The sequence below is a fragment of the Schistocerca nitens genome, chromosome 9 (genome assembly GCF_023898315.1).
Source record: "Schistocerca nitens isolate TAMUIC-IGC-003100 chromosome 9, iqSchNite1.1, whole genome shotgun sequence".
In the NCBI taxonomy this organism is placed as follows: domain Eukaryota; kingdom Metazoa; phylum Arthropoda; class Insecta; order Orthoptera; family Acrididae; genus Schistocerca; species Schistocerca nitens.
Genome location: NC_064622.1, coordinates 225,244,998 through 225,271,431, shown reverse-complemented (window position 1 = coordinate 225,271,431; position 26,434 = coordinate 225,244,998). Strand labels below are relative to the sequence as shown.

The following is a 26,434-nucleotide window of genomic DNA, read 5'->3' as shown; positions in this document are numbered from 1 at the left end:
AACCACCTCCGATCCAAACTACTTGCACCGTCAGACAAGAAAAAAAGAGACCCACCAAGATGGATTTTTCCGAATGGGATGGAAATCGGTAGATCTGAGGTACATATACAAACAAACAAATGATTACAGTTTCAGAAATATTGGATGGTTTATTCACGCAAAGAGATTCACAAATTGAGCAAGTCAGTAACGCGTTGGTCCACTTCTGGACTTTATGCAAGCAATCAATCGAGTTTGCATTCATTGATAGAGTTGTTAGATGTCCTCCTGAGGGATATCGTGCCAAATTCTGTCCAGCTGGCACGTTAGATTGTCAAACTCCCGAGCTGGTTGGAGAGCCCTACCCCCAACGCTCCAGACGTTCTCAATTGGGGCGCCCTTACTGGCCAATGCAGGGTTTGGCAAGCACGAAGACAGGCAGTAGAAATTGTAGCCATGCACGGGTGGGCACTATCTTGCTGAAATGTAAGCCCAGGGTGCTTTGCCATGAAGGCCAACAAAACGGGGCATAGAATATCGTCGACATAACGGTGTGCTGTAAGGGTTCTGCGGATGCAACCAAAGAGGTCCTGCTATGAAAAGAAATGGCTCCCCTGACCATCACTCCCGTTTGTCGGGCCCTGTGACGGCCGACAGTCATGTTGGTATCCCATACCTGTCCGGGGCGTCTCCAGACACCTCTGAACTGGTCGTCGGGGCTCAATTCGAAGCGGGACTCATCACTGAAGACAATTCTACTCCATTCAGTGAGATTCCAGGCCAAATTCCTGTGAGAGTATTTGAACCAGACAGCTTAACACTGCAGGGCTGATGTTGATATCATTAAGGCAACTGTTGAAAAGTGAAGATATTAAGATAACGTTACAGTTTTCTCGACTCATGCTCAGTGCCATATTAGTGCAGTCTGAGGATATCGGTGATTATCAGTATTATGCTTCAACTTTTCTCCCGATTGTACACTATGTGATCAAAAGTATCCGGACACGCCCAAAAATAAACGTTTCTCATATTAGGTGCATTGTGCTGTTACCTACTGCCAGGTACTCCATATCAGCGACCTCAATAGTCATTAGACATCGTCAGAGAGCAGAATGGGGCTCTCCGTGGAACTCACGGACTTCGAACGCGATCAGGTGATAGGGTGTCACTTGTGTCATACGTCCGTTCGCGAGAGTTCCACACATTGTAGTGCCAACAGTAAAATTCGAAGGCGTTGGTGTTATGGTGTGGTAGTGTTTTTCATGGAGGAGGCTTGCACCCCTTGTTGTTTTGCGTGGCACAGCACAGGCCTACACTGATGTTTTAAGCACCTTCTTGCTTCCCACTGTTGAAGAGCAATTCATTGATGGCGACTGCATCTGTCAATACGATCGAGCACCTGTTCATAATGCACGGCCTGTGGCGGAGTGGTTACACTACAGTAACATCTCTCTAATGGACTGGCCTGCACAGAGTCCTGGTCTGTATCCTATAGAAGGCCTTTGGGATGTTTTGGAACGCCGTCTTCGTGCAGGCCTCACCGACAGACATCGATACTTCTCCTCAATGCAGCACTCCGTGAAGAATGGGCTGCCATTCCCCAAGATATCTTCCAGCACCTGATTAAATGTATGTCTGCGAGAGTGGAAGCTGTCATCAAGGCTAAGGGTGGGGCAAACCATATTGAATTCCAGCATTACCGATGGAGGGCGGTACGAACTTGTAAGTCATTTTCAGCCAGGTGTCCGGATACTTTTAATCACTTCGTGAGACCGTGGGACTTTTCAACGTAACAACCCAGTTTCCTGTGAGCGATCCTTTTCTACCGATCGACTAAGTAGCGTGGCATAACACCGGTACTAATTGGTCTGTCTGTCTCTCTCTCTCTATCTGATATCTTCTTTAAAAATATTGGGTCATTGCTGGTCATTTCTCTAACTATACCATTCTCCCTGGTCTTGAGAGGAATTCTGTTTATCCTTGGTGGTGTTATACGCTGTGTTGACAGCCTGTGACAAGAATGACTACCAAGTAAGAATTCGAACCCTAGCACATGACATTCACGTGCAACGCCTTTCGATTGTGAAGTCTCTCCCACAATTTTTTAAGATTACTAATCCCTGGATAATGGATACCGATGAGAGTTTGGTTGGAATGCCCAGCGTTGTAACTGTAAGTTAATTATCTTCTACTTTTGGAAGTATACATGCTCTGTTGATGACTACATTAGTTGTTTATCGCACGGCAGACGAGAAAGTTTCAAACTACAGAATGAGAACAGTGTGTAAGCAGGACGGAGGGAGAGAGAGAGAGAGAGAGAGAGAGAGAGATGGAAACTATTTGAGAGGACGGATGCAAGTGTCGCCACCATGAGATCAAAGAGCTGGGTCGTAAACCTTCGAAAATAGGGAGTGGACTCGCAGCCGGAGAAAGCTGCTGTTCTCGAGCTGAGACAGCCATTGCCAGGAAAAGGTCGACGAAGGCACCAACTGCTCTACATAACTCAACAGCCGGACTATGAACAGGTTCTCTCCGTAAACCATAGGCATGTGTGCTCTGAACAGATGTAGTCGGAATAAAAATACTTACATGAAATTACAAAATCTTGAAGATAGAAGGAAATAAATGCAAGAGTTTAATGTGGTATCAGCATCGACATTATAGGAGATGGAGCACTAGCTCAGTTGGACAATGTTGGGTGGGAAAATTGAAATTCGCTGTGGTAGGACAGGGATTTGAACTGTGCTCCTGCCGAAAACGAGTACAGCGCCATAAAAACAACGAAAACTCGCTCGCTTGAAAGTAACACCTGACTGCAGGTTAAAATATTAAGTGCGTTCTTTTGTAATGCATCTGCTTTTCATTAGAACTCTATTGTCATAATTGGAGTTTCTCAGTCAATCTGTTCATTGCTTCTTGAAGTTATTAGCATGTGAGGAGGTCTCTTACACCCGTCACTATTGTGTTGATAAATCATAACGCAAGTTAATGAAATAGTTTACAGCTTTTTACCATTATCACACAACATTGCATATGCTTCACGAGTAGCTTAATGTCAATAGGCAGATGTGTCCACATTTACTAAAACACGTTGCCTATAAGAGTCTGTATACTTCATAGTTCTTCTCCATCAATAACGACCATTATAGAAGTGGACAGGGAACGATATATGGTGATGTGGGACGTGGGTGCCAGCCTGGTATTTACGTGGTGGGATATGGGAAACGGCCTGAAAACCAAATCCAGATTGGCTGGCTCGCTAGCTTTGCCTTTCGATCCTTTTTTTTTTTTCTTTTCGCAGGTCTTTCAGCAGAGCATTTGAGGACTTACGCCGGTTTATACAACCGAAGAAGTGTTTTCGCTTCACCATATGGAGATACTACGGTATGTTACGATACTAGTTAGAATGGGCATAGAGGAATTGCAGTAACGCTGCTGTATTCCGTGTTCTGCTTACGAGACGCGACGTATGAAATCATAAACATCGGCAGAAGAGGACTGTTAGATTGACGTTCGAGCAAATAAACACTAAGTTCTACATACTGTAATATCTCCGATCTCCCCGAATTTTGCAGATTGAACTCCATTGAATTCCAATCTCCTATGTCTACAAGATTAGCAGGAGAAGTTAACATTGTTGCATCTGAAGAAAGAAGTCGATAGTGATATCTCTGTTATTAATAGATGAAAAGATACCATACATAAATGTGAGGACTTAACACTACTGGCCATTAAAATTGCTACACCATAAAGATGCCGTGCTACAGATGCGAAATTTAACCGACAGGAAGAAGATGCTGTGATATGCAAATGATTAGCTTTTCAGAGAATTCACACAAGGTTGGCGCCGGTGGCGACACCTACAACGTGCTCACATGAGGGAAGTTTCCAACCGATTTCCCATACACAAACAGCAGTTGACCGGCGTTGCCTGGTGAAACGTTGTTGTGATGCCTCGTGTAAGGAGGAAAAATGCGTACCATCACGTTTCCGACTTTGATAAAGGTCGGATTGCAGCCTATCGCGATTGCGGTTTATCGTATCGCGATATTGCTGCTCGCGTTGGTCGAGATCCAATGACTGGTAGCAGAATATGGGTCCAGCAGGGTAATACGGAACGACGTGCTGGATCCCAACGGCCTCGTATCACTAGCAGTCGAGATGACAGGCATCTTATCCGCATGGCTGTAACGGATCGTGCAGCCACGTCTCGATCCCTGAGTCAACGGATGGGGACGTTTTCAAGACAACAACAATCTGCACGAACAGTTCGACGACGTTTGCAGCAGCATGGACTAACAGCTCGGGGACCATGGCTGCGGTTACCCTTGACGCTGCATCACAGACAGGAGCGCCTGCGATGGTGTACTCAACGACGAACCTGGGTGCACGAATGGCATAACGTCATTTTTTCGGATGAATCCAGGTTCTGTTTACAGCATCATGATGGTCGCATCCGTGTTTGGCCACATCGCGGTGAACGCACATTGGAAGCGTGTATTCGTCATCGCCATACAGGCATATCACACATCGTGATGGTATGGGGTTCCATTGGTTACACGTCTAGGTCACCTCTTGTACGCACTGACGGCACTTTGAACAGTGTACGTTACATTTCAGATGTGTTACGACCCGTGGCTCTACCCTTCATTCGATCCCTGCGAAACCCTACATTTCAGCAGGATAATGCACGACCGCATCTTGCAGGTCCTGTACGGGCCTTTCTGGAAGTAGAAAATGTTCGACTGCTGCCCTGGCCAGCACATTCTCCAGATCTCTCATCAATTGAAAACGTCTGGCCAATGGTGGTCGAGCAACTATCTCGTCACAATACGCCAGTCACTACTCCTGATGAACTGTGGCATCGTGTTGAAGCTGCATGGGCAGCTGTACCTGTACACGCCATCCAAGCTGTGTTCGGCTCAATGCCCAGGCATATCAAGGCCGTTATTACAGCCAGAGGTGGTTATTCTGGGTACTGATTTCTCAGGATTTATGCACCCAAACTGCGTGAAAATGTTATCACATATCAGTTCTAGTATAATATACACTCCTGGAAATGGAAAAAAGAACACATTGACACCGGTGTGTCAGACCCACCATACTTGCTCCGGACACTGCGAGAGGGCTGTACAAGCAATGATCACACGCACGGCACAGCGGACACACCAGGAACCGCGGTGTTGGCCGTCGAATGGCGCTAGCTGCGCAGCATTTGTGCACCGCCGCCGTCAGTGTCAGCCAGTTTGCCGTGGCATACGGAGCTCCATCGCAGTCTTTAACACTGGTAGCATGCCGCGACAGCGTGGACGTGAACCGTATGTGCAGTTGACGGACTTTGAGCGAGGGCGTATAGTGGGCATGCGGGAGGCCGGGTGGACGTACCGCCGAATTGCTCAACACGTGCGGCGTGAGGTCTCCACAGTACATCTATGTTGTCGCCAGTGGTCGGCGGAAGGTGCACGTGCCCGTCGACCTGGGACCGGACCGCAGCGACGCACGGATGCACGCCAAGACCGTAGGATCCTACGCAGTGCCGTAGGGGACCGCACCACCACTTCCCAGCAAATTAGGGACACTGTTGCTCCTGGGGTATCGGCGAGGACCATTCGCAACCGTCTCCATGAAGCTGGGCTACGGTCCCGCACACCGTTAGGCCGTCTTCCGCTCACGCCCCAACATCGTGCAGCCCGCCTCCAGTGGTGTCGCGACAGGCGTGAATGGAGGGACGAATGGAGACGTGTCGTCTTCAGCGATGAGAGTCGCTTCTGCCTTGGTGCCAATGATGGTCGTATGCGTGTTTGGCGCTGTGCAGGTGAGCGCCACAATCAGGACTGCATACGACCGAGGCACACAGGGCCAACACCCGGCATCATGGTGTGGGGAGCGATCTCCTACACTGGCCGTACACCACTGGTCATCGTCGAGGGGACACTGAATAGTGCACGGTACATCCAAACCGTCATCGAACCCATCGTTCTACCATTCCTAGACCGGCAAGGGAACTTGCTGTTCCAACAGGACGATGCACGTCCGCATGTATCCCGTGCCACCCAACGTGCTCTAGAAGGTGTAAGTCAACTACCCTGGCCAGCAAGATCTCCGGATCTGTCCCCCATTGAGCATGTTTGGGACTGGATGAAGCGTCGTCTCACGCGGTCTGCACGTCCAGCACGAACGCTGGTCCAACTGAGGCGCCAGGTGGAAATGGCATGGCAAGCCGTTCCACAGGACTACATCCAGCATCTCTACGATCGTCTCCATGGGAGAATAGCAGCCTGCATTGCTGCGAAAGGTGGATATACACTGTACTAGTGCCGACATTGTGCATGCTCTGTTGCCTGTGTCTATGTGCCTGTGGTTCTGTCAGTGTGATCATGTGATGTATCTGACCCCAGGAATGTGTCAATAAAGTTTCCCCTTCCTGGGACAATGAATTCACGGTGTTCTTATTTCAATTTCCAGGAGTGTATTTGTCCAATGAATACCCGTTTATCATCTGCATTTCTTCTTGGTGTAGCAATTTTAATGGCCAGTAGTGTATTTTGTCTGAGTGAATACGTCTACATACTCGTACAAAGTACGCAGGCCACCGTGCGGGGCATGACGTTGATTACGTCGTACCATCACTAATAATTTGTCTTTCATGTCCCATTGGCAAATAGAGTGAGTGAAAAACGATTATCTTCGTTCCTCCGTAAGAGCGCTAATTTCTTTATGTTCGAGGTTCTTACGCGAAATAAACGTTGGCGGTAGTAGAATCGTTTGCAGCCAGTTTCAAATGCCTGTTCTCTAAATTTTCTCATCAGCGCTCCTTGGAAAGAAAATGCCCCTGCCAAAAATGGTTCAAATGACTCTGAGCACTGTGGGACTTAACATCTAAGGTCATCAGTCCCCTAGAACTTACAACTACTTAAACCTAACTAAGCGACGGTCATCACACACATCCATGCCCGTGGCAGGATTCGAACCTGCGACCGTAGCAGTCGCGCGGTTCCGGACTGAAGTGCCTAGAACCGCTCGGCCAACACGGCCGGTAAATGCCCATGCCCTCCAGATATTCCCACTTGAGTTCCCGAAGCTTGCGTGTGGATCGAACCTACCAGTAAAAAATCTAGCAACCCGCCTCTGAATTCCTTCGATGCCTTCCTACACTCCGACCTTGTGTGGATACTAAACACTCGAGTAATAATCAAGAATGTGTCGCATAGTATTCTATATGCTGTCTCCTTTGCGATGACCCACACTTTCCTAAGACTCTCCCAATAAACTAAAGTAGATCATTTGCCTTTCCCCATTCGCTTTACAGGCTCGTTCCATTTCATATCCAACGTTAAGCCCAGGTATTTAATCGAAATGACTATGTCAAGTAGCACACCACGAACGCTGCATTCGATTATTACGGCATTGTCTTTCCTACTCATCTGCATTAACTTACATTTTTCTGCATTTAGATCCGGCTGCCATTCATTAAACCAACTATAATTTTTGTCTATCATCTTGCATCCTCCTGCAGTCACCCAACAAAGACACCTCCCCGTACATCACAGCATCAGGAAACAGCCGCAGATTGCTGCTCATCTTGTCTACAAGAACATTAGGCATATAGAAAATAACAGCAGTACTATCACACTTCCCTGGCGCCCTGGCGCACTCGTAACGGTACACTTCTTTCTAGTAAACACTGACCGTCGAGGCAACGTTCTGGGTTCTGTTGCTTAAGAAGCCTTCGAGCCACTCACTATTTGAGAACCTACTCCGTATACTCGTACCTCCGTTAACGGTCTGCAGTTGGGCACCGTGTCGCTTCATTCATAGTTCGTAGGATATCTTGTGATGAAAGGGCAAGCTGAGTTTCTCCCGAGCGACGGTTTCTAAAATCGCACTGGCATTTGGTTGCATGGAAATTTATTGTATTTGAACTGAGAATATGTTCAGGAATTCTGCAGCAAAAGAATGTTAAGGACATTGGTCTGTAATCATATACAAGGTGTTACAAAAAGGTACGGCCAAACTTTCAGGAAACATTCCTCACACACAAAGAAAGAAAATATGTTACGTGGACATGTGTTCGGAAACGCTTACTGTCCATGTTAGAGCTCATTTTATTACTTCTCTTCAAATCACATTAATCATGAAATGGAAACACAGAGCAACAGAACGTACCAGCGTGACTTCAAACACTTTGTTACAGGAAATGTTCAAAATATCCTCCGTTGGCGAGGATACATGCATCCACCCTCCGTCGCATGGAATTCCTGATGCGCTGATGCAGTCCTGGAGAATGGCGTATTGTATCACAGCCGTCCACAATACGAGCACGAAGAGTCTGTACATTTGGTACCGGGGTTGCGTAGACAAGAGCTTTCAAATGCCCCCATGAATGAAAGTCAAGAGGGTTGAGGTCAGGAGATCGTGGACGCCATGGAATTGGCCCGCCTCTACCAATCCATCGGTCAACGATTCTGTTGTTGAGAAGCGTACGAACACTTCAACTGAAATGTGCAGGAGCTCCATCGTGCATGAACCACATGTTGTGTCGTACTTGTAAAGGCACATGTTCTAGCAGCACAGGTAGAGTATCCCGTATGAAATCATGATAACGTGCTCCATTGAGCGTAGGTGGAAGAACATGGGGCCCAATCAAGACACCACCAACAATGCCTGCCCAAACGTTCACAGAAAATCTGTGTTGATGACGTGATTGTACAATTGCGTGCGGATTCTCGTCAGCCTACACATTTTGATTGTGAAAATTTACAATTGATTAAGTTGGAATGAAGCCTCATCCGTAAAGAGAACATTTGCATTGAAATGAAGATTGACACATTGTTGGATGCACCATTCGCAGAAGTGTACCCGTGGAGGCCAATCAGCTGCTGATAGTGCCTGCACACGCTGTACATGGTATGGAAACAACTGGTTCTCCCGTAGCACTCTCCATACAGTGACGTGGTCAACGTTACCTCGTACAGCAGCAACTTCTCTGACGCTGACAGTAGGGTTATTGTCAACTGCACGAAGAATTGCCTCGTTCATTGCAGGTGTCCTCGTCGTTCTAGATCTTCCCCAGTCGCGAGTCATAGGCTGGAATGTTCCGTGCTCCCTAAGACGCCGATCAATTGCTTAGAACGTCTTCCTGTCGGGACACCTTCGTTCTGGAAATCTGTCTCGATACAAACGTACCGCGCCACGGCTATTGCCCCGTGCTAATCCGTACATCAAATGGGCATCTGCCAACTCCGCATTTGTAAACATTGCACTGACTGCAAAACCACGTTCGTGATGAACACTAACCTGTTGATGCTGCGTACTGATGTGCTTGATGCTAGTACTGTAGAACAATGAGTCGCATGTCAACACAAGCACCGAAGTCAACATTACCTTCCTTCAATTGGGCCAACTGGCGGTGAATCGAGGAAGTACAGAACATACTGACGAAACTAAAATGAGTTCTAACATGGAAATTAAGCGTTTCCGGACACATGTCCACATAACATATTTTCTTTATTTGTGTGTGAGGAATGTTTCCTGAAAGTTTGGCCGTACCTTTTTGTAACACCCTGTATATGGGACTCAACTGAGCTTTTTTCCAGGCGCTTGAGACTTTGTGCTGGGGAAGAGATTCGCGATAAATGCAATCTAAACTGAGCTGCCCAAGCACGGCTCACGGCCCGTCCTCACAACTTCACCTCCACCAGAACCTCATCTCCTACCTACCAAACTTCAAAGACGTTTACTTGCAAAACTTGCAGGACTACACTTTTGGAAGAAAGGCTGGTTCAAATGGCTCTGAGCACTATGCGACTTAACTTCTGAGGTCACCAGTCGCCTAGAACTTAGAACTAACATGAATCATGACGCACGTGCGGCCGCACATGTGTGTCGATTCGTTGACCATACACTCGATCTCCCCCCCCCCCCCCCCCCCCCCGGGTCCCCTGGTCCCGAGGTCGCCATGGCGCCTGTGGCTGTGGTGCTGAGATAGTTGGCTTTTCAAGCCGGCTATCTGGGCAAGCACCCACGCCAGCAAAAGGTTGGCAGGATTCGAACCTGCGACTGTAGCGGTCGCTCGGTTCTAGTCTGTAGCGCCTAGAACCGCATGGCCACTCCCGCCGGCTTTGGAAGAAAGGATAGTGCACAAACACAGCCTCGGAAATGTTTAAGGAATGAAATTTTCAACCTTCACCCGAGTCTACGTTGATATGAAACGTTCTGGCAGATTAAAACTGTGTGCCGGACGGGGACTCGAACCCAGAATCGTTGCCTTTCGTTAGCAAGTGCTCTACCAACTATTAACGTACCATCGGAAATCTGGACGCACTTCAGGCACCAGCGACTGGATTGACGGTAGAATACTGTATGTCTCGGAGCTTGGCTTAACTGTCCGGATCGCGAGGATTGAAAAAGCCATTATGAAAAACCCCTTCCAGCATCAAAGATGTGCTCCATGCCAAAGGGGTGTATGGCTGGTAAGGCAGAACCGTTGCTATGAGGGAACATCTGTGACACCTCTTGTTATTCAGTTGGGTGAGTCTTGATCCAAAAGGCAATCGCCTCGAGGGAACATAATTTATTCTCCCTGTTCAAGTTCAACCTGCCAGTGGAAAATGTTAACTGTCAGGTTGTACTAACACCCAGCCAACAAAAAGAGATCGGGTAGACAATCCTCTGAAGAGAACCACTTTAAAGGACTGTGGTAAATAGAGTAACACGGCACAAGTTTCCCTACAACCATTTAGAATAATTAAGCTAGAGAAGGGGTTTGCTGCTGTGGTCTTGAGCCCAAAGACTTATTTGAGTCAGCTAGCCGCACGAGGTTATCCCGTACTAATCATTTCACCTAAGCATGGCTGCTGCAACCGATATTCATCTGAAATGGCTTACTGTATGTAAGCTCTCAAAAAATAAAAATTCTAGGTTGAAATATCAACAAAATTATGAAAAGGATGTATTATTATTCACTGTAAAGATGAAACGTTGAGTTGCAGACAGGCAAAACTAACTGAGACATTGAGCTTTCGGGCAAAGCCTTCTTCAGAAAAGAAAACACACAACTTTCACAAGAGCAAGGACACCTCACGCACACACGACCGCTGTCTCTGGCTGATCTGTCTCATGATAGCCTGAACTCTACTGGGGACACTTTCAGTGAGGTTTCTGAATACCTGTGGAAGAATAGCAGCCCACTCTTTCTCAGTAGCAGAAACCAGAGAAGGTAGCGGTGTTGGACGCTGTGGCCTCGGGCGAAGTCGACGATCTAACTCGCCGAAAGGCGTTGCATTGGGTTTAGATCGGGATTGTGAGCAGGACAGCCCATTTCAGGAATATTACTATCCATGAACCATTGTCTCCCAGATGCTGCTTTATGACAGGGAGCACTCTGATGTTGTAAAATGTGTTTGTGCTGGTATCCTTCAGGATTTACAGCAAAACAAGGACTACACCCTAACCACAGATAACACACCATACCGTAACACTACCTCCTCTGTACTTCACTGCTCGCACTACATATGATGGCAGGTAACGTTGTCCAACCATTCGTCAAACCCAATCCACTTCCAGTGAATTGCCACATGGTATAGCGTGACTCGTCACTCTAAATCACTCGTTTCCAATTAACCGATGACCAGTGCCCTTGCTCCCTAAACAAGCTCAAACATCGCTTGGCATTCACGACAGAAATATGTGGCTTATGAGGAGATGCTCTGACATTGCTCCATTAAATTCCTGGTTTGCAGCTGCATAAATTCAGTTTCCTTTTCTAATGTTTCGGATGTATTTCGTTCAGCCATCTTGAGAATGAGGCGAAAGACTAACGCTCCAGCACTCGCTCCGACCTTTTAAACTCGTGGACCGTGTCACTACGCATGCAGCCACATATACAAAAGAGCCAGAGACGTTGATCGTTAAAGAAAGTACAACATGCGTGAACTAGATCTGTGGCTGGGCAGTCGGTTCACGCTGGGATGTCGATGCATCACTGAGAGCTGCACCGTCACGACGTCTTTGAAAAGCGCCGGATCCCATGACTTATTCAAGCTGAAGCCGCTTTCTCTGTTAATTAAATTCGTCGCTAAGCGAATTTCAGATGCGTCTTTCACAACCTAGCCCTAGATAGATTAAGCAGACACTAAAATTTCGACGTTTTCGCATGACATAGGGTGACCAGTATCAATACAGTGCTCTGCCACAGTCGATTTATTGGGATGTAACAGCCGAGTATACCTGTAGTGCTCCATACACATTTCATGGACTGTAAGAGTCGTGTGGCTGATGTATGAAAGGCCACATTCGCAGAGGATCTTGTAAACCCCAGCCTTCCAGAGCATTCAATCGTTTATAACAAAACACAAAAATGCTGCCGTCTTACGTCGATGACGGAAAATCTATTTTACACGGTGCTTACTGAGTATCTATCCTATTTTTGACGGCAGGCTTTCCACATATGGCAGGAAAGCTATGGATTTAAATCTTTCTGTGTCATCTTCTGCGTTGCTTATGGCCATCTTTGATCTAATTCGTAACCCCTTATGTATCTGCTGAGGAGGAAACTCGTTCGTTTCAAAAATTCTCTTAAATGCCACAGCTCGTACTGCAGATTTTTCTCAAGAGCAACAATGTGTTCTCTGAGAACCAAAGTTCTGAGAGCACTCATTATCTGTCAAGGATGGTGGCAGCTGTTTACATGTAAATATAAACTCCTATGTGTCAGTTTCTGATGCTCTGTATGTCTTAAGGAGCCATCATATTTGGGCCGAACCAAAACGTCCAAAAATGGAAGGCACCCCTCCTTTTCTATTTCCATTGTAAATTTGATTTGTCCTTGAATGGAACTGAAGTGGTTCACAAATTCTTCTAATTTATTTTCGCCACGCGGTCACATCACAAACGTGTCGTCAACATACCTCCAAACTACTGTCGGATATAAGGCAGCAGATTCCAGTACCTTTTCCTCGAAGTCCTCCGTAAACAAATTAGCCACAAAGTTCGAAAAGGGACTATCCTTGGAGCGTCAGTCTTTCGCCACACTCTGAATATGGCTGAACGATATACAGCCGAAATATTACAAGAAGACGAAGAAGATGATGATGATGATGAATTTATGTGGCTGAACATTCGAGATTTAATGGATCCGTCATTGGGCCGCGAAAACATGAAGATTCTCGGTCACTGTACCACATTCTTTTAAACTTCTATGCAGAGTCCTTGTGTTAGTTGGACCTTGGGTAGCACTTTGGAACTCAAGAGTGATTCCTTCCACTGATTTCATGCGATATTTTACAACCATCCTCAGGGATGCTTGACGGGCCTGTCGATTAGTACATGAGGTCTACCTGGTTTTGGTTTAGGTGCAGTTGTTCCTTCGCGTTTCCGCTTCACAATCGTATCATCAACAGTCGACTTGGACAGTTTTAGAAGGGTTGAAATGACCCTGATGGATTTGTTACGTATGTGACATTCAGTGACTAGTCCACGTTCGAAGTCACTGACCTCTCCTGTCCGACTCATTTAGCTGTTACAGCTTCTCAACTGACAACACAATACTCTCCGCATCCTTCTATACTGGCGGGTCCGCTTGTCGTGACATCTAGTGGTCAGTTATACATTACACAAAAACGTCCGGATGCATTTCAGTAAATCTGTATTTTTAATTCGAATGCTCCTGAGCGTATTTTAACGTTCAATTATTTGAATCCTCGTGAACTATGGTGTGAACATCGTTACAGGCACTGCGAGTATGTGGTTCTGGTTTCAGAAAAAAAAAAAAAAAAAACGAAATGTCAGAGAAGAAAACAATATATTTCAGGAGAGATCGTAAGTTGATATTTTATTTGCTAAGAAAATAAAAGTAGTTCGTAGAATTTTCGTCATCTCAAGCTATAGAAGGGAGAGATGTTTCGAAATGTGGTCATTATTAGCGCTCAGTATTCTTAAAAATCATGCGAAAAGTTTTTATTAGTGAACTAGATTCAACATTGTTCCTTTTTACCAGCATTTTGGAATAGTAATAGAAAAGGAGAGAACCGATAAAGCTACATACCAAGGTAGACTGAGTAGCGTAGGTACGATAAATCTTGAAATTTATGTCGAAATAAGGATTTCTCATAAACCGATTGTCTGATAAGAATCGTATGAACGATAATAATGTAACAATGAGATACTGGGGTCCATTCTGCAGGCCATGCATCACTCTCCTCAAACAGAGTAAGTTTTTCCGAGGTACGCAACAGTCTGTCAGAAATGGTAAGCATACAAAAGGTAGCGAAGATAAGCAAGAAAAATATCTTACGCCTTCCTCACGACAAACGGAGTTATCAGAACTGATAGTTTCTGCACCGGCTCGGAATAGGCTACAATATGAATACAGTGTTTCTTAATGTATTTTTATTTTGTGCCGGCCGAAGTGGCCGCGCGGTTCTGGCGCTGCAGTCTGGAACCGCGAGACCGCTACGGTCGCAGGTTCGAATCCTGCCTCGGGCATGGATGTGTGTGGTGTCCTTAGGTTAGTTAGGTTTAACTAGTTCTAAGTTCTAGGGGACTAATGACCTCAGCAGTTGAGACCATAGTGCTCAGAGCAATTTTTTTTTTATTATTTTGCGTTCTCTGTTAAAGACGGGAACATTCGCAGAAAGAGAATGGGGACGATAAAAGGATATTTATGGGACCCAGGACTGACCAGAGAGAAGGACAAAAAGACTAGCGCAGTTATGACAACTAGCATAAAGGAAATAGTGAGCACCGTGTTACGGGGCGTGCAGAGATGCGTCTGATCTTTCAGATGTAAACACATGATGCACAGAGCTTGTTTTCTGACTTTTCCGTCATCTGCTGCGCTCTTTTTTATGTTTTATCTATGAGAGTTTTCTAAACTGGAAGTGGGTTTGAGATCACTGAAGCGTTGTTATGATTTACAACATAGCTGGCCTTACGGATTTTCAACGAAGGTCCCAATATGGGCTAAGGCACCGATGACAAAACTCACTCTCCTACTTGGGATACAATGAGCTACTGTGACTGATGTCCAACAGCATGCATTGCTCACTGCAAATCTCAGCTGCCAAAAAAAAAAAAGTAAGACAGTATAAAGTAAACTCACTCAGGTGTAACAAGGTATGCATAAACGTTGCTCATGGAAATGAAAGATAAAATTTTCGCGCAGAGAATGTCAAAGAAAAATGTGAAATGACAGTCGCATAAACAAAACATCCATAACAGAGCTGCTATCGACAAACTCCTAGTAAATCACATGCAATGAGCACGGAATGTTAATCTATATTACTAAACGGGTGAAGTTGGGCCTGGAGGTCTGCCGGAAAATCGCAGAGCGTGGAAACCTAAATGTGACGTGGTCGAGCCCGCATCTCGTGGTCGTGCGGTAGCGTTCTCGCTTCCCACGCCCGGGTTCCCGGGTTCGATTCCCGGCGGGGTCAGGGATTTTCTCTGCCTCGTGATGGCTGGGTGTTGTGTGCTGTCCTTAGGTTAGTTAGGTTCAAGTAGTTCTAAGCTCTAGGGGACTGATGACCATAGATGTTAAGTCCCATAGTGCTCAGAGCCATTTGAACCATTTTGACGTGGTCGAATCCCGATTGGACCACCGATTTATTCAGCCTGCCTTTCACATACCATTCACTTCTCGATGATGTGAAGATTCGCGTTCGACACGTGGTTCGGATTCCACATTAAACTGTAGGTTCCCTTTCCCCTCTTGGATAACTCGTCTATGTTCGGGACACGAAAGTCGCTGAAGTGGAGTCCAACCGAAAGGCTTGTTGCGAGCTACTGAGCCACACGAAATTTTTATTTAATGCGCGCTGCTTCTCTGGCATTGCGTGTACTGTTTGTGCAGATTCTTTTTGTTTTCCTTTAAGCGAATTTTTATGTTGTTCACAAATTGAAACATCTTCTAAACTTTACACGCTAATTAATGCTATGGAAGCATGGTCTTTTCCGAATGTACATTTGACCAGAAAGTGATTCTGGCTGCTAGTGTCGGAGATCTTTGTTAATTCTGCAGTATGAGTTCCTGTAGTGATATTTACATAGAAACTCTCATCCTAAATCACATGTTTCTTAAGAAGTCAAATACAAATTTTCATAGATTTAGCTTTAAAAATGTGTAAATTTTCACAAAAATTTTCAGCCCCTATTTCGCCCCCTTTGGGATTAAATTCCCAAAAAAACACTGGAACACGATTTTTTTTTGTTTCTAACCCAGAAGTCATATACCAGTTTTCATTGATTTAGTAAGACTTTAATAATGATTTATTTTAAAAAACTTTCACCCACTATTTCACCCCCTTAATGGCTGAATTTCCAAAAGTGCTAATGCATGTACTTTAATTTATGACAGAGAAACCAAATACCAATTTTTGTACATCTATCTTCAAAATTGCCTTAATAGCGACATATTTTCAAAAAACAATTCACCCGCTATTGCACCCCATTAGGAACGGAATTTCGAAAAATCTCTTCTTAAATAATGCCTACAGCATAAGATCAACACCATCTCCAAATTTCAAGTTTCTACCCTTTAGCACTGTGGGCTGGGCGATGATGCGTCGGTCACTCAGAACATTGCCTTTTATATATAACGGGTAAAAGAGTCACTGGGTTCCAGTTGCAGGCTGCTTATACAATGGCTTCCAGTGTCATACGAACTTGGTATTCAGCGCGTCATACAATTATTAACAAAATTTAAAAATTAATATGAATAATCTTACATTGAAGGTTTACGATAATAAGTATTAAGAGTTTTGCGTCTTCAAGGATTTTACAAGCTTTACGCCAGATATTTATTGTAAACTAATCAAGCGTTTGAAGCTGTTTTATACATAAGTGTCCGATTCTTTAAAAGGCTTACTGGTTACTAACTAGTGCAAAAGTGTAACATAAACCAATGAATCTACTTTGACGCAGTTCCCCACCGCAGGACATCTTGACTTCTGCAAAACATTAGGTGAGGGAGATAACGGGGTAAGTACATAATTGAGGCTGTTTTCTTTCCAATTATGATGCATAATGTTGGGCCCTGAAGTGGTCTAGGCAGTTGCCGGCAATCCTCCGGTTCTTTAAAGAATCGTACTGCGTGATTACTTGACAAACGAGTTAATGTGTTAAATATTTGACGTTAAATGTGTAAGTGAGAGAAAGTTAAAAAAAGTTTGAAATTATGTTTAAAGTTTCCCGAAAACCACTAAATGCTGTCGTTGTGAAGTACTGGATGAATATAATGTGGGTAATAACCGCTCCATTTTAAGCAAATGCTAGTTTTTCAGGCATACGAATGTTTGCGACGACATAACTGCTGAACTGTGTGTCGTACAGTGATATAATTTTACAGGTACATTCATTGATATGCGTGGAAACGCCAAATTCGTTGCGAATCGAATTAGTAGTAAAGCAGTAAAAACTTACAATGTCAATCCTGATGCTGGAGTTTTACTGCAAGAACAACGAATATGTAGTTAACGATAAACTTCTTTGCTTCCATCATTTTGCGGAGGTTGGCAGCGAGAAAAAGTTTCATGAAGGTTTGAAATTACGTTAAAATTTTGTTGGAAGTCAGTAAGGGTTTTATTCTCAAATACTGGATGAATATAGTCCAGGTATTAAGTGGGTCATGTGTTACGCTGCCTCAGGAACATACGAGTATATACACTTTCTAACTGTAATACTAGTCTTACTGTGTTAAACTTGCAACATAACATTATACCTCTCGAAGAGTAGATCATGACATGAAATTCGGTTAATAAATAATTACGCGAAATATTGAAAATAAAATTTTTTGCCCCTGGAAGACGTTAGATAGGAAACCTGCAATCAGATCTTGGATACTGTGCCTCGAGTTACTCGCTTACGAGCATAACACGGCAAGTGACGTAACCCGATTTCCGAGAAACTTCGGTCAGTGCAAGAGGAGCCAAATTAAACGACACCTCTCTCGGCTTATCCGTAGGTACGCGACCATTGCTGTAGAAACCATCAAGGTTTCCGACTTTTGGGACAAGATGGCTCAGCGCAGCTGGTGGCGTATTGACTGGCATCACTCCTCACTTTCACGTCCTGTGAACGAAAGTGTTTTCATTTGTTTTATTTTTTCATTGATCTACCCATGTCCATAGAAGGTTACTAGACGAATGTTTCTTATGAAGTCAGGGGATATAAGGGCGTTATACTAATTGTAAAATCAAAACTGGCTTTCACAATAAGTGTCTTACATTTATTTTATAATATATGTATGTATGGTATTTTCAGGGGCTACAGTCTCTTTAAACTCTCATATTCTAATATTAGTTCTTAACTCTTATATTTTATTCTTGTGTTTATTCTATAGCAAGATTTGGTTCATTCCCTTGGATGATACCAATCGTAGAAACATTGGAAACAGAGAAATTCCAAACACAGAGAGCATCACGTCGAGGCAGGTTTGCCACAGCGACATTTATTCGCGACAATCTCACTCGGGGAAGAAACGTCGCTAACTTCGCTGAAGATATCACACATTAGCAACAATTTCGGAGCAAACGAGGCATAACGAATCATTTTTCCGAAACCTGCGCTTGCAGTTGATTATGATCAAGATACACTACAGGGATCTCACTGAAAACAACTTCAAATTATTTATTTATTTAAAATTCATTCACCAGACATACAATTAGTAAACGAATAAAGATAACATTATTTCAAAACACACTGGAAAACATTCGAGCAGTAATCTTCTAAGGATTAGGGTAGATAAATACAAAATAAAAGTAAAAATTGAAGTAATAATAGGGTTTCGAACACGGGGCGCAGAAGTGTGAAGCCGCGACAGTAGCAACTGTGCCACCGCTTCGACGAGACTGTTTATTTTCTAAAGGGCACATCAAGTACGTCAAAAATTTTGATCGACGTTTTCTCAGAAACGGTGGAATATCTACAGATAAGCCGAGACAGGTATTCACTTCTTTTTACCACTCACCCACTGAACGAATTTATGGGAAACTGGGTTACGGCACTTACCGTGTTCTCATCGTTAGTAACATAGATGTCATAGTTTTCAGTTTCTTCTATTTCCACAGTGAAAGAAAGGGTAACCTGTAAACCAATTTTGTGACAATTTCTTGGAAGACGACATTGTTTCCGACAATTCTGTTCATTTTCCTAAAACATCGTACAGGATGTTTCATATTTCGTATTACAGGCTTCTAAGGGTTGTGGGGGAGATTTAGAAGATAAAGTTTAAATTAAAAACCCATGTCCGGAAATGTATTCTTTGGAAGTTATATAAGTTTGAAGACCGGATCACTTTCAACTCTCAAGCCATACAGCTTGAACTTAGCGGAGACAATGCGCTCTGGCCCGTGTGCTTTGCAGGGGCCCATGGCATGGGCAGTGTTTCGAGTACTGCCGTCAGGTTGTCTTCTAGGTGACGAGGGACGTCTTCTTCAAATTCGACAGTGCGGGTCGTCCGCAGAATACCACAGAGATTCTAGTTACGGATTTAACGGTTTCTCGCAGTCGTTGTTATGATTGGACGAAAGTTGTACGTGATGTCATAATTACAACAGGGAATGGCTACAGCGATCTCTTCTCATTGTCGGTATGCGTGTGTACCGTGAAGCTGAAGATTAGAAAACAATACGATTTTCAGACTTATTTTATATTCAAGCGGTACGGTTCCGGACATGGGTTCCTTAACAAAACTTTATCTATCTAGTATCCTCTACAATCCCTAGAGGTCGGTAATAGGAATTGTGAAACATCCTAACATCCTGTATATTTAAGCCACTATAGGTCAATTTCGTCTATAGAGTCATTTTCAAGTGAGCAAGTCAATCATCATACGAGGCGTGGCGATGAAATAACGGGACTATTGCAGCAAAACATTTCCTTTTTTTTTTTTTTTTTTTCAAATTGGTTCAAATGGCTCTGAGCACTATGGGACTTAACATCTGAGGTCATCAGTCCCCTAGACTTAGAACTACTTAATCCTAACCAACCGAAAGACAGCACACACATCCATGCCCGAGGCACGATTCGAACATGCGACCGTAACAGCAGCGCGGTTCCGGACTGAAGTGCCTAGAACCGCTCGGTCACAACGGCCTGCCGGAACGGCATCCCTCTTCACTCTCCCGAATTCCGGCTCCAAAATTCCTCCCACACAAACACCCTCTTACGTACTACCCCAAATGCTATAGTCCAATGATACCCCTCTTTCTGACGGTCTTGGTCCACTTATCACATCACTCATGTGAGTGATGCAAAAAATGCAGTAAATGAAGCAGGCAAAAAGGAATACAAACGTCTGAAAAATGAGATCGACAGGAAGTGCAAAATGGCTAAGCAGGTATGGCTAGAGGACAAATGTAAAGATGTAGAGACTCACTAGGGGTAAGATACATACTGTCTACAGGAAAATTAAAGAGACCTTTGGAGAAAAGAGAACCACTTGTATGAAAATCAAGAGCTCAGATGGAAACCCAGTTCTAAGCAAAGAAGGGAAAGCAGAAAGGTGGAAGGAGTATATAGAGGGTCTATACAACGGCGATGTACTTGAGGACAATATTATGGAAATGGAAGTGGATGCAGATGAAGATGAAATGGGAGATACGATACTGCGTGAAGAGTTTGACAGAGCACTGAAAGACCTGAGTCGAAACAAGGCCCCCGGAGTGGACAACATTCCATTGGAACTACCGACGGCCTTGGGAGAGCCAGTCCTGACAAAACTCTACCATCTGGTGAGCAAGATGTATGAAACAGGCGAAATACCCTCAGACTTCAAGAAGAATATAATAATTCCAATCCCAAAGAAAGCAGGTGTTGACAGATGTGAAAAGTACCGAACTATCAGTTTAATAAGCCACAGCTGCAAAATACTAACACGAATTCTTTACAGACGAATGGAAAAACTGGTAGAAGCCGACCTTGGGGAAGATGAGTTTGGATTCCGTAGAAATACTGGAACACGTGAGGCAATACTGACCTTACGACTTATCTTAGAAGAAAGATTAAGGAAAGGCAAACCTACGTTTTTAGCATTTGTAGACTTAGAGAAAGCTTTTGACAATGTTGACTGGAATACTCTATTTCAATTTCTAAGGGTGGCAGGGGTAAAATACAGGGAGCGAAAGGCTATTTACAATTTGTACAGAAACCAGATGGCAGTTATAAGAGTCGAGGGACATGAAAGGGAAGCAGTTGTTGGGAAGGGAGTAAGACAGGGTTGAAGTCTCTCCCCGATGTTATTCAATCTGTATATTGAGCAAGCAGTAAAGGAAACAAAAGAAAAATTCGGAGTAGGCATTAAAATCCATGGAGAAGAAATAAAAACTTTGAGGTTCGCCGATGACATCGTAATTCTGTCAGAGACAGCAAAGGACTTGGAAGAGCAGTTGAATGGAATGGATAGCGTCTTGAAAGGAGGATATAAGATGAACATCAACAAAAGCAAAACGAGGATAATGGAATGTAGTCGAATTCAGTCGGGTGATGCTGAGGGAATTAGATTAGGAAATAAGACACTTAAAGTTGTAAAGCAGTTTTGCTATTTGGGGAGCAAAATAACTGATAATGGTCGAAGTAGAGAGGATATAAAATGTAGACTGGCAATGGCAAGGAAAGCGTTTCTGAAGAAGAGAAATTTGTTAACATCGAGTATAGATTTAAGTGTCAGGAAGTCATTTCTGAAAGTATTTGTATGGAGTGTAGCCATGTATGGAAGTGAAACATGGACGATAAATAGTGTGGACAAGAAGAGAATAGAAGCTTTCGAAATGTGGTGCTACAGAAGAATGCTGAAGATAAGATGGGTAGATCACATAACTAATGAAGTATTGAATAGGATTGGGGAGAAGAGAAGTTTGTGGCACAGCTTGACCAGGAGAAGGGATCGGTTGGTAGGACATGTTGTGAGGCGTCAAGGGATCACAAATTTAGTATTGGAGGGCAGCGTGGAGGGTAAAAATCGTAGAGAGAGACCAAGAAATGAATACACTAAGCAGATTCAGAAGGATGTAGGTTGCAGTAGGTACTGGGAGATGAAGAAGCTTGCACGGGATAGAGTAGCATGGAGAGCTGCATGAAACCAGTCTCAGGACTGAAGACCACAACAACAACAACATGTATGTACCTATTTTAACCCGTCAATACACTGACTTTTTTTTACTTTCTTTAGCTTATGCTACTGTCCTGTCATTTATCTTTTGTGAAACATTCATTTTCCATTTCATCTGTGTCAATCTTTTAACTAAACAATAAATCCACCTTTTATATTTTACATTATGCAACTCACTCTGTGTCTTCCTATTACGTCATAAGTTCATTTTGTCAACCGCCATGTCCAGTTTTAAAATATGTTTTAAAGTTTTTACTCTCGTATGGCTGAAGAGCGGCGTCTTGCGTACGCTGACAGCCCACGCCTATCCCATATGGGCATAGGGAAATGAAATGACAATAAAGAGAATAAAATTCCACGTCTCCTCCTAAACCACTGGACCGATGTCAACCAAATTTTGCCGCTTGGCAACAATCAGTTGGGGTAAGAACCACCTACCTATCATAGTACAGAAGATATGACGTCACAAACACTAAGAAGCGTGAAAAACTGCCACATTATGCGTGGCGCTGAAATTTATTACTTCTTTGGCGCTAACTCTATTCGCAATATATTTTGCAGACAGATAGAAGCCAAAAAAATGGTTCAAAAGGCTCTGAGCACTATGGGACTTAACTGCTGTGGTCATCAGTCCACTAGAACTTAGAACTACTTAAACCTAACTAACCTAAGGACATCACACACATCCATGCCCGAGGCAGGATTCGAACCTGCGACCGTAGCGGTCGCGCGGTTCCAGACTGTAGCGCCTAGAAACACTCGGCCACTCCGGCCGGCTAGAAGCCACTGAATCTACTTATACAAATATGTCTTTGTACGACACATAGTTCAAATGGTATGACGTCATAACCACCAAGATTCATGAAAAAATGCTGCATCATTCATGAAGTTTCAACATATATTCTTTAATGCACACATCTACAGTGGAGACAACTTAAGGGAATTCCTGACACCTGGCAGCTTTCGACTGCGATGTGGAAATGGCTGTAGCCGAAAACAATCGCCATCTGTAGAGCTATGATGAGACGATGCCATAGAGATGTTTACAAAATCCCGTTGTAGACACGTGAGGCAGCTGCGCTGTGCTTGCAGAAGTGATGCGGGATACTAACTACAAACACAACTCATTTTTTGTTTTCGTTTCTAATAGAAAAGTAGTAAAATGAATAGACGGACAATACTGGGTTTGGCAGCTAGCCCATTATGTAAAGTTACTTCTCTACTTGATAGATCACCATTACTTTAGAACCGGTGGACCGCTAGAAAATTTGACTGCTAACGGAGATATGAAAGTGGGAGGCAGGTAAAAAAACGTTGACTTTCCTGATGAATGTTAATAGCGCTTGTTTTATTAAAACAGTTTTCACATAAAAATATCGGAAGCATTACTTTCCAGCACTCGCACGCATACTTCTTACACTTCCTTTTCATTGGTCAACTTGGCATGACGATAGTGGCTCCATCTAGTAGCTGAAGACAACAAACAACCGTCTCCGCACTAGGTAGTGACAGACCTTATGGTACAACAGTTGTCATTTTTTAAAATATTGGAACTCCTATATATCGATATTTAAAAGAATTTTGTTATCGGCTATCGATATATGGAAGAAAAGTATCGATATGTAGACAAAAAAGTATCGACGTAGATGCCTATAAAAATATCGGCTGCACATTATAAATACAGTATAATATCGGCTTTAGAGCTGTATATTTAACTATTGATTTATTATTAGATATTCTGTGCATCAACAACCTAGGCATCTGCCTATCCACCTTAAAGCAAGAATTGAAAGGAAAACGACGCACGTTCAAGTTTGGCGATAACCACTTCGCTTACAATGATAAGTGCCTGTAAGTGGCACAATAATATATGTCCAATGGATCCGTCGTTCGGTTTCGTCACACATCGTATTTGTCTGGAACACTTCATATGGACTTCCCTGATTCTTCATTTCTACCAACGCTAGCAACCTAGCAATTAACGTGTCATAATTTCGTGGTGAAGCTAAACGATGGAGGTTCTGTTGATAATGCCGAGCGCTGATTACGTCAGCATTTCCCCTCATACGTCTCCGCCCACCGTAAATCTTATCATTTAGATTTTTGATCATAATTTTCAGCGACTGTTTTTGAAGAATGGCCGTGTGAAGAAATTTTTCGCATTGGAAATTTTGTATTACAAAAATGGTTCAAATGGCTCTGAGCACAATGGGACTCAACTGCTGTGGTCGTAAGTCCCCTAGAACTTAGAACTACTTAAACCTAACTAACCTAAGGACAGCACACAACACCCAGCCATCACGAGGCAGAGAAAATCCCTGACCCCGCCGGGAATCGAACCCGGGGACCCGGGCGTGGGAAGCGAGAACGCTACCGCACGACCACGAGATGCGGGCTTTTGTATTACATTCACACCGCCATCTCCACACACCCCCTTCTCGCCCCACCCCCCACCCACCAGTGCAATCCAGCAGTCGGACTCCTTCTTTTGTGCTACAAATACTTGCTTCACACAGTCATAGAAAAACACTGGACGTGATAAAAGCTCAAAAACTGGAAAGAATCCTTCACACAGTGAAAGTAAAGTTATGTTCTACGAGGGTAATCCCAAAAGTAAGGTGTCCTATTTTTTGTAAGTACATAGACCTGTTTATCTCTACAATGGTTTACATCAGTTTACAGCTTGAACATTTAGCTATTTTTCGACATAATCACCATTTCTGTCGATGCATTTTTGTAGACGCTGTGGCAGTTTTTGTATGCCCATGTCATACCAGCTCGCCGCCATGCTGTTCAGAAAGTTATGAACCTCTTCTTTCACCTTGTCGTCGGAGCTGAGTCGCTTTCCGGCCAAATGTTCTTTTAACCTAGGGAACAGGTGCTAGTCACTGGGCGCCAAGTCAGGACTATAGAGTGGGTGGGTGATTATGTTGCACTGAAACTGTTGCAGGAGAGCAACGGTTTGCCGAGCGATGTTTGGGCGAGCGTTGTCATGGAGAACGTGTACGAACTTGCTCAACATTCCTCTTCTCCGGTTCTGAATTGCCCGTTTGAATTTTTTCAGAGTCTCACAGTACCTGTCAGCGTTAATTGTGGTCCCAGCGAGTCAGCTCCGACGACGAGGTGAATGAAGAGTTTCATAACTTTCTGAACAGCATGGCGGCGAGCTGGTATGACATGGGCATACAAAAACTGCCACAGCGTCTACAAAAATGCATCGACAGAAATGGTGATTATGTCGAAAAATAGCTAAATGTTCAAGCTGTAAACTGATGTAAACCATTGTAGAAATAAACAGGTCTATGTACTTACAAAAAAATAGGAGATCTTACTTTTGGGATTACCCTCGTACTACAGTTTCAAAAGGAGAACTTCAAATATTTACCGAAAATTGAGAAAAAATAAAAGTATCGGCACTCGATATTGCCATTTTGATATCGATACGTCGGTGGAAAGATATCAGTGATGTGTATCGATGAATTTGTGAAAAACGTATCGATACATCGATATATTATCAACAGCCCTACCTTATGAAACTGTTGCTCAACACAGATCAATCTGAATCTCCTCGTGATTTTCTTCCACACGTCTCCAGACCCCTCCCACTTTAATGCTCTCCAACTCCCTCCTCACTTCCCATCCTCCTTCTTCCACTCGTTCTCCTTCCTCTTCTACTTCGCTCTCCGTCCTCCCTTCTTCTTCCACACTTCGTTATTTTTTTTTCGCCTGACACAAAAACGGGCCCCTACGGAAACGGCGCTTAGGGCACGCTAATAGGCTGATGTCATTCTCTCGTCACTACACTGATTGCCTGGGTTCCTTTCAGTAGTCAACGATGGCTCTGCACAATGTCATTTCGACACTCCAACACTTGAGCTAGATAAGCTGAAACACAGGCGGGATACTCACAGCAGAAGAGCACAGATGCCAAGAAAAGCAGCGCGCACACTCGTCGGACGACAGCCATGGTGGGTGCGCTAACTAGTGGCTGCAATGGTGGCGGCGAGCCCGCGTGCTCACGCCCACGGAACGAAGGCGTGTACCGGCGGCTCGCGGCTGTGAACGACGGCTGGCGGCGCAGCACTGGGTGAGCGAGTGAAAGAAGGCCCGGCCCGGCCCGCCATGTGGGTCAGCCGCCGCACTTTCTCCGCGCGTTCCCCGAGCCACACAGGCCACTGCGCCGCCTCTGCCTCAAGGACGGGTGTCTCCAGCTGGTTGACGCCAATACCGGCGTCCTTTAGTCACCCCGGAGCAAGGTGTGTCTGCTACGCCACTGCTGACGGAGTTACTGACGGCTACTGTGCTGCGTGCTCGTCGTCGATCTTCAACTGCTGACGCGCGATCTGAGCT

General features: G+C 44.3%; 1 protein-coding gene across 1 annotated transcript in view; it reads right to left on the bottom strand.

The window, feature by feature from the left end:
* Positions 1 to 26,183, bottom strand: part of LOC126203586 (uncharacterized) — a 149,786-nt gene extending 123,603 nt beyond the window's left edge. Inside the window, exon 1 of the mRNA XM_049937947.1 lies at positions 25,994 to 26,183. Within this exon, the coding sequence (XP_049793904.1) occupies positions 25,994 to 26,051 (58 nt within the window). The 5' untranslated portion in view covers positions 26,052 to 26,183. The remainder of the gene's footprint in view (positions 1 to 25,993) is intronic.
* Between the last annotated feature and the right edge of the window lie 251 nt (positions 26,184 to 26,434).